This window comes from Amphibalanus amphitrite, unplaced genomic scaffold, assembly GCF_019059575.1.
Source record: "Amphibalanus amphitrite isolate SeventyFive unplaced genomic scaffold, NRLGWU_Aamphi_draft 001341F_arrow, whole genome shotgun sequence".
NCBI classification, from domain to species: domain Eukaryota; kingdom Metazoa; phylum Arthropoda; class Thecostraca; order Balanomorpha; family Balanidae; genus Amphibalanus; species Amphibalanus amphitrite.
In genome coordinates, this window is record NW_024882834.1 from 133,437 (window position 1) to 143,259 (window position 9,823).

The 9,823-nt window shown below is 47.1% G+C and overlaps 1 protein-coding gene across 22 annotated transcripts in view; it reads right to left on the bottom strand.

Moving 5' to 3' along the window:
• The window catches only part of LOC122372289 (1-phosphatidylinositol 4,5-bisphosphate phosphodiesterase delta-4-like), a 36,834-nt gene extending 27,119 nt beyond the window's left edge, over window positions 1-9,715 (bottom strand). For 3 of the 22 annotated variants that reach the window (XM_043349324.1, XM_043349316.1, XM_043349305.1), the window contains exons 1-2: window positions 9,425-9,484; window positions 6,829-6,955 (exon numbers count right to left, since the gene is read on the bottom strand). In XM_043349324.1, coding sequence (XP_043205259.1) covers window positions 6,829-6,907 — 79 coding nt within the window. In that variant the 5' untranslated portion in view covers window positions 6,908-6,955; window positions 9,425-9,484. The other 19 variants (XM_043349323.1, XM_043349315.1, XM_043349304.1 and 16 more) reach the window with 16 other exon arrangements.
• Between the last annotated feature and the right edge of the window lie 108 nt (window positions 9,716-9,823).

A 9,823-nucleotide genomic window follows, 5' to 3' on the forward strand; every position in this document is an offset into this window, starting at 1 on the left:
TTGAAATTTATATCCATTCGTATACAATAATATGCAATGCTCTCAAAACTTCGGCAAGGAAAACCGATCGGTGCACAAGCGAGACAAGTGGTTTATAATGTTTACCAATATTTTATTCGAAAGAAAGATGAATACCTCAAGCAAGGTGATGAGAGTGCAGCGGCTAGCATTAACGTAGCGAAGGAGACCAGCTCTGCTACTGGAGTGTCGATTGCCTCTGTTAATGCATTCAAGAGTGGAATAGAGACACATGGATGCCAGTCTCCAGCCCGCCAGCGCCCTAACAGGGGGCCACGCGAGTACTTCGACGAGTTTGACCAGTGCGCGTTCAGAAGAATGGTGCATGCCATGTACCTGGAAGGGAAAAAGGTCACTTTGGACACCATTAGAGCGGCAGTTCAGGACAAGTTCGAGCAGACTATCTCGCGCTCAACCATACGAAAGCAGCTGTTCCAAATAGGATTCAAGTTCCGACAAGTGAACAACCGAAAGCTGCTGGTTGAAAAACCTCAGGTGGTGGCAGCCCGGAACGCGTTCCTGAGACGCATTCGGAAGATTAGAAGCTCCGACCCAGAGCGCACTATAGTGTACTTGGACGAGACCTGGTATAACCAGTTTGATATGCGAACGGTCGCGTGGTTGGACAGTGACGACGTGGCCGGCCATAAGCCAGTGACAGGGAAGGGCAAGCGCCTAATCATAGTCGATGCTGGCTCGGACAGCGGCTTCACCCCAGGAGCATTCATGTGTATGAGGACGGACGGCAAGTCTGCCGACTATCACACGTCTATGAACGCGAGCTGTTTCGAGGACTGGTTTCGACTCCAACTTCTGCCGAACCTGCCAGCGAATAGCGTGATCATTATGGATAACGCCTCGTATCATTCAAGATGTGCTAACAAGGCACCTACAGCTAGCTGGAGGAAGGAAGCGATCCAAGAATGGCTGCGGGTACATGATGTCAATCCTGATCCGGACTTGCGGAAGGTCGAGCTTCTTGAGCTGGTTCGCCCTCTGAAACAGACACGCGAGTATGTGTTGGACAAGGTGGCACAGGAGGCCGGTCATGAAGTACTGAGGTTGCCCCCATATCATTGCGACCTCAATCCGATTGAAATGGTTTGGGCAAACATGAAGACGCACGTCCGCCAGTTCAACAACACTGGGCATCTGAATGACGTGGAAAGGCTGCTGCTGGATAGCCGAGACGCCGCGCCACCGGACTTGTGGCGAAACTGCTGCCGCCACGTGCGAGAACTGGAAGAGGTGTACTGGCGAGCAGATGGTATGATGGAGGACATCGAGCCAGTGATCGTGTCACTTCAGGATTCGAGCAGTGACGACAGTGACAGTGAAAGTGATTGAGGGCGCATGGGACCTACGATGGCTTCGGTGAACCAAACATACCCAATATACGAGTACGACTCCTGTGTTTCCTGTCTTTTGTAATTTGTATTACGAGTTACTGGTGGTAGATTTGTAGACACTAGCGGGTAATACGAGCAAAACATGTCATCACATTGAAATAGTATGTATATTTGTTAATTTCGATCAATGCTGCATTCATCGCTAAACACACGCTCATATAGCCAACTCGTGTTGGTAGCCTGCGCCGCTGAACACGCATGTCCTGCGGGTTGCCTACCTCCACAGGCATAATTCATCTCGGCCTCTCGTCACGCAGTCTAACCCGTCCACATGATACTTCGTGAGGTCAGTATCGTCACAGTCACAGTCAATACTATCGACAGTCAATACTATCGAAAACGCGTTCACTCGAATGTCTGCGATAGCGAACCACAAACCAAGTGCTTCACGACAGTCGCCAGAACTTGTTACGAGCCACACGCCGAGCTCCTTCAAGAATTTCCTTGCATTGGGTCCGCACTCGCAGTCGCACGCACCTGCGGTTTCAAAAAACTTCGGCTGGAACCAAGCCCTATAGGTCTTGAACTAAAGTCACTGATGATGACTTGTGTCCATTTGCAGAATAGTTCATTTCCAAGTGATATTCGCTTTTATAGGTACCCTTTAATTCATCGGATCGATAGTTCGGTTAGCATACCAAACTTTATCCAACTTAATTTTTGTAGCAGGTAGGTATAAGTACCTACCTATTTATGTAATACACATTTGTGAGACTACAAATCTGCACTTGCCGCACCCAAGAGCGCCACTCTCCAGGCTTCAAGGCAATATTTTCTGTTTCCGAAGGGCTTGATTTTTTCTAAGCCATGCTTTGTCTCGTGCATATCTTGCGAAACATCTTGGAGTGAAGTCTAAAGATAAGAAAAACGGACTATAGTTCTGACCAAACGATTTTCTAGGAACGGCTGGAAGTCAGACCAGACGGGCATGGTTCAGGCACGAACCGGATCGATTACGTTCAGCCGGGGGACGGACCAAGACCCACCAACTGCCTCTACGGTTCAATCTGGAGTTGAGCCGGACCAATTCAGTCCACCTGAGGTCGGACCGGACTAGTCAGACCAGCCATCTGGTGTCTGAAAGCATGCGCTGTTGCTTATAATGTAACACGCTAAGACTATCTCCAAAATCCGTATCAGACCAAGACAAGTAAAAACAGATATTCTGACCCTGTCGTCAACCACTGGACTGGTGCAGCCAGTTCGGGACCCCGCGTGGGCGGACCTCAGTTGCCGCATTCCAGTCCAGCCGGACCGGAAAGACACTGGGCGGCGAACAGGAAACCGCGGGCCGCACGGCCGGCGCCGCTCCAATCTTACCGTGCTATCAACCATGAACGACTCTGCTGTAAAATGTGACAGGGCTACCTGTCAAGCAAAGCTGTACAAGTTTCTTAAAAATGGCTTGCATATTACGCAGCAGTATGACATCGCTGCTTTAAAGTTTAGCAGCATGTTCCGATGCCAATTCAGACAACTACGTGAGATAGAAAAAGAGCTTCCCAATCCCACTGAAGAGAAGTCCGATCTGCTTGTTGTATTCACCATTCTAATGTCACAAAACATCCTGTGGCCTGCATTGAGCGCTCTACTGATGTTAACCTCTGAGTGGCGTGGGACAGCCATGAGTCACCACTCGACGCAGCGGAGCACACCCACTTCAGAAACAAATCCGGGACGCATAGCCCCAGCCCCAAGGCAAGCCTTACCGACGTCCTGAAAGAGCTTTTGGAAAATTATGCATTTCACTAGTAACATAATGCGAGCTTACGCACGTCAGGGGATAAAAGGAATAAGGTGCGTGGCCGCATCAGTTTGCAGAATGCTGGATAAACTCTTGTGAGCCAAGTAGTACACCAGATGTCCATTATTATCCCAATGTCATCCGGAATGAACTGTCGATAAACTGCAGAGTGTTTCCGTTGCACCTTTTTCGTGATCGCGTGACTGTATAGCTCAGCGCGCTGTGAAAAGTGACATCACCCGGCACTTCACTGACAATCAAACGGCGCCGACAGACGCACCAGCAAGGACGGACTATCTACATAGGTACCCATTACCCACGGCTGCACGGGCAGCGTCAGCGTGGAACTAGCGACGCCGATTCCGAATGTCAGAACGCCACGCTAAGCCTTCGGTCCTGAACGGGATAGGGACCGAGTGTGGCTTGAATTATCTGTAAGAATATTAGGCTCGACAAGGAACGTCACACTTAGGGAACTACTAACAACTATACTCACTGACGAGGCTTTTGGCAAATGTGAAGAAATTCATTTATGTTGACTTCTGATTAGATCTCAATTAAACTCGTCCAGCTTGTCAAAACGGTCTATAAACATGAATAATCGTCTCGAGTGTTTAGGGCGCCAGCACTGCACTTATCATAGGAATGTGTACATTTTTATTATCAGTACGCCAAGGCGAGGTCGTGAGTAGAGAATAACTGGCTTGAACCGGTGTTTGCAGACTGTGAAAGAGCTCAGTGACAGCGCCGACATGCGTGGAAATATATGGAACTGTATACACAGACACGATAGGAACGAATGACGACACAGGTATGGTGATAATTACGTGTCGGTATCCGTATCTCAGCGATTCTGAGACGTTACAATCACATGCCCACCATGTTCCCAGAATAAGCGCAGAAATGACTAATCTGTCACAAGATTGGTGCACAAAGAAGACCAATGCTCAGCGACATAAAGGTAACAATGAAACGACTAATCGAATTTCACTACCTTGAAATTCCGAGCAGTTTGAAATTTAGAGGATCAGCGATTTTCTAAAACGGTCATGTTGACCTTATGGAATGCGGAGGGTCTTATTGCAAATTTGAAAAAAAAAAACTTGAAGACGCAAGACATGAATTGAATACCACCGATATTCACAAACCAAAACTGCCCTTTGAACACCCAGAGACAGTTCACAAAGAAACCAGAGATGCACGGTCATGAAGACCTTACCGATTTTCCAGCTGTTGTAAAAGTTCTCGAAGTTGATAGACTTCCTCTCCTGTTCGGGATCAGTGTGATCGCTGACCGTCGCCTGACGGCGCAGTTTCCGCAGCCCGGAGAGCATGGTTGGCAGAGTCCGCCCGCGAACGACGGAGGGAGCAGCCTGTAATAGCTCGGCAGTTAGCCGCACAAAAGGACGGTCTACCGGCCGCTCGCCTCGGCAAGACTCCCGCGAATGGGTCCGTGGACCGACCGACGAGACACGAGGCAATAAAATCCAGCCGAAAATCCTCAGATCGACAGTCGTTCACAACAGCGACGAACCAGTTCGGAGTTGGAACACGACAGAGTCAATACGATTTCTTCGCAGATCGGATGCCACACACCATCACCAGTCCTCCAATTGTCTGTTCTGTTGGAGCACGGCCTCGCAGACGAGTCTGCAACGCTGCACTGAGCAACAGAGATCCGTCCACAACGACACTTCGCCAACTGCGACACAGGAGCGAGAATGGAGACGGCGCCGACAATGGGCCGAGCAGCGGCGTGCCTCTCAGCTCCGCAGACTACACGCCGCGCCCCGCTTCTATCGAGTCGGCGGCTATCGCGGCACCGGCCAGATAGTAGCCAGGAGGGCCAGAAGGTAACATCGACGCCGAAACGACCACATACCCACCCAGCAGACAGCGGAGCCACGCGGGCTCCGGGGCTGCAGTACCGAGAAATATGCACAACTTGAATTAAAAATGTTTGATTCATGCGAATATGTAACAGATGAACAACAAATGCTGGCGTTAAATCCGTTAAAAAGAGATGACAAGAATGTAAGATAATGTTTTTGCGTACCTGAAAAAGAGAACTGATATGACGGACATGACCGGACGTCAGTCAGACAGTCGCGTCTTGAGCCAGGGGTCGATGATCCCTGTTCTATGGGGTCATGAAGCATCAGCGGCTAAGGGGGCCGTTATACGGCCCCGTTCTGGTGCCCAAAATTTCGTGAGCATGTCGTGAACTAATCGTGAACTCGATGTACGGTGTCCGTGACCAATTCGTAAAAGTTCGTGACAGCCGTGGCCCGTGGGCACTGCATGGCGCACATTGTCACGCACTGGCACGGCTCCTCCCGCATCGATCATACGGGTTCGCTACGAGTTCACGGACAGTTTGCGCTTAGTTCACTACTCGGTCACGAAATTTTGACGTTAACAAAATTCTGAAGATTTAAAAAATTAATCGTTTCAACATAACACCCAGTTAAGACGAGTTAACGCATACTTCACGTCTATTTACAACTAGCTTGCGCACTGGCACGACTAGGCCAGAGGAAGCATTGTGTGCCACAAAATCGTGTAAAGGTGCCCTGACACTTGCACGACTTTTGGTCAAGATTATATCGTGGCAAGCCGTGCCATTTTTGTGCACGAACTGGGATAGCTCCCGCACTGTTCACGACCAGTGCACGACCAGTTCACGAATAATTCACGAATGCGTGCCCATAAGTGTCCACATTAACACGGACTGCTATGACGACTTCACGCATATTTTTTGCATAGTTTGCGCATAGTTTACGCACTTCCCGCATTGGCACGTCGAGTTTGCGCAATTTGTGCCGACTTGGGCTGGGCACGCCATATAAAAATGGGGCCTCACATTTACCAATGTAAGCTCCGTGACCTAGCCTGACCCATCGTGACCTCCGGTGACCCAAATGTCCTAACCGTACCTAATGTGACCAGTTTGACCTGGCTGGACTGACCTATCGTGACCTTGGCTGACCTCTGTGACCTGGCCTGACACATCGTAACCTCTGTGACCTAACCTGACACCGTGTGACCTAATTTGACCTCTGTGGCCTAACCTGACCCAGTGTGACCTAATCTCACCTCTTTGACCTGAAATGGCCTGCTAAATACATTTTCGGTCATAATTTCCCTTCTAGACGTCCAATCGACTCGGGAAAAACACAAAACAATTCCGAATTTCGCGCTGCAAAGCAAGCCAAGATCCACACATTGACACGGACCGGTACGACGATTTCACGCATACTTTCCGCATAGTTTGCGCATAGTTTACGCAGTTCCCACACCGTCCCGACGAGTTCACGACGAGTTCACGAACAGTTTGCGCATAGCTCACGATCCGGTCGCGAAATTTTGTCGTGAACAAAACTTTAAACATTTCAAAATTCGCGTCCCGAGGCACGACATGGCACGAAATCACGATTTAACGCACAATTCACGTCAGTTTATGACTTATTTGCGCACGGGCACGACTCGATTTGTACCAATGCGTGACACAAAATCATGCAAGTGTCAGGTCCTCTTAAGTGTCAGCCTGGCCATGGCCTGGCCTTTGTCATCACTAGCCATGGGATGTGATGGCATCTGAAAATAAATAAACACCCATTCAATTGTTAGGTGTAATGGATTTTCAGGGGTACTTACCATTAAGTTCAATTCCATTAACATACTCCTCAACCTTATCCAAATTAGGATAGATCTGAGATTGTCTGTCAGCTGCCATTGTTACAGGTTTCCAACTGCAGAATATCTGAGACTGCAACAATTCAACCTAAAAAAAAGAAAGGCATATGTAACACATTGCAATGGGAAGTATGCCACAGATCTCTTGAAAGAAAGAACATCAGTAGGCGGAACTATGGTCAAGCGTACCCATTTTCGGGAACGCATTTTCGTTCCCATATTTGGGAACGATAAACCCAAATATGGGAACGCCATGTAGGCATTATTTAAAACAAGAAAAAGAACCGTTAAATGACGTCCAAAAAATATAAAACGATCGTGAACCGCCTGATATTTGTCTCAATATTGTTGGGAAAGAGTTTGATATTGTAAGGCCCATCGTAGTTTCAAATCGTTCGCCTATTTCTAAAGCAGTCCATCATCCGGGCCGCGAGCCCAAATTTGGGAACGCTCTCGTACACTGGCGCTGCAAGCGTTCCTTATTATGGGAACGGCGTACCCAAAATTGGGAACGATTTCACCGACGCCTTTCAGGGGCTCTTTTCATTATCAAGCATCACGTCCAACGCCGCAAATTATTGTTAACGCAACAATCATCAGATGACCTTTCCGGCAAGACCGTCGCATGTTTCGCCCGGTCTTCTGCGCTTTTATTCCCGTCGATCTCGCAGCGGGCACGCCCCCCTCTGCAGGATTACGTAATTCACAACGCTCAGCGATGTTCAACAAGGTCTTCCATGCCTATATCCACCGTCCGCGCCGAGGGTGGAGACATGTCAAGCACCTGTCTGTTTATCACCGATAGTTGACGAGCACAAGTAAGTATCCAAAAATGGGAACGCTGAAATGTTTCACTCTCAAAACACCTAGTCCCAATATAAATCTACTTTTTTCCTTTCTTAATGAGTGTAAGTGGCAAAAGGCCTGGTAGGATGGGCACGAGAAATGATCAAAATTAGCATGAAAATTATAAATAAGGCACATAGGGCGACCTGCATAAAAGAAATTCCCCCAAAACGATCGTACCCCCAAAATACCGAAGGCAAAAACCACGCTCATGACGCTCCTTAAAAGCAACGCTAAACAGCTAGCATCCAAATAAAATATGTCTTTTAGGGTTGATAGAATACAGCTGAATAATTTTAAACCACTTAAACTGAGTTTATAACAGTAGTTCGGTAAATTCACTCGCGTTCCACGCGGTCGTCCGCCCAGACACCAAAAGTCAACAATATTACCTCGGGACCGTACGCGTCTTCGCTTGCATTTGTCAGGATCTGGTGTCGATAGTATGAAAGTTCATAACCAGGCGAAAATTATTATAGTTGACCTCAAACTAAAAAATGCTTCATTTTCCTTAAAATTGCATGCTAAATGTCGTATAACCCATATTTCCACCATTCTGTCATTTTTAAAAAATCATTAAAAATATCATTCCACGGTCAATTTCCTTGTTCCACGGTCAGATTAAAGATAACTTTATGGAGATTTAGTAGAGACGTTAATTAGCATGCACTTTTTCGAGACGTGATGCACTAATGAGTTTTAGTGCGGGAACGGCCGAAAAAATTGCCTTCCGTAGTCATAAATGGGAACGCTCGTTCCCATATTTGGGAACTCCGTTCCCAAAAATGGGAACGTTCCTATATTTGGGTACTCATGACCATAGTTCCGCCTACTGACATTAGAGCTCTTTGGTGACACAAGGAATTATCCCACCCCAAGAACTAAAAGAATTCACAAAATAAAAGCATTGATGAAAGGAAATCACACACACTATTTTAGCCAGGGAAAGTGACAGTCACACAAGACCTGAATAATCATTATATTTTCACTAAATCATAACACACCAGCAACTGCACTGCCAGCAAACTCAAACTCAGCACAAAATCAACACACAATCTTATTGTTTGTGTTAGGTTACTGGTTAGGTTAGGTAATATAAGGTTCAGTTAGGTTATGCAAGCTTAGGTTAGATTAGGTAAGGAAGTAGGCACATGGGTGGAATCTGAAAACAGGGTGCCGGAGGGCATGTAAGTCACCTGATAACTGTGAAATTATCCATCTTTAAATGCCTTGTAGCTACCGGCTGCCATATGACAATTTAAAGAGCCTTGATCAAATCGCCCCAGGTGCCCTGTTTCAAATTTCACCAGCACACGGAAGGTAGGTACCAAATCAAGGATGATGGATGTCAAGGTGAAATGAGAAATCTAACATCACTAAAGCAAGGCAAAATATAAAGATCGCATTGTGCTCCCAAAACAATTATTAACAAACCTTTCAAGCGAATAAAGATCCAAAGTAAACCACCAGACGACTGATCCGGTTATCCCAAGTCGAAAGTATTTCAGGCATCAAAACAACTTGAAACACGCAAGACACCCGAAATGTTACTGCTGCTACTGGTGCTGCTAGGTACGGCCTTGGCTACGGCCACAGCTACGGCCAAGGCTATATAAACCGCTACGGCTGCTGCCGCTGGCCTTGGCTGCCGCTCTGCCCGTCACGCCCTATTCTAGCCCTATTAGCGGAGTCTATTCTAGAAGTCTGAGACCCTATTCTAGCGGAGTTCTATAGCCTTGGTCACGCCCAAGCTGCACTGGGCCATGACTGCAGTGTGTTCTGTAAGCACTGTTGGCATCGGCTCATATCGCCAGCCGATCTAATAACATTTTCTATTTCCACCAAAATAACAATTACTGTGATTATTTACAGTGTGTTTGCTTTTTTTGCAACAGCATTTACCACCTTTTCATAGATTCTGCCTATGTCTTTGCATACAATATTTAAAATACACAAAAAACATCAAAACATCTCGCCCGTTTTTGAAAGCAGAAACTGTGGTGAAGTCCTAGAATAGCGTATTTTGTCTTTTGATCACAGTGTTTGTCTCAAAAGCCAGATACCATATGTAATAAAAAACTTTCTCCTTCCCCTGTCAATAACAAATTAA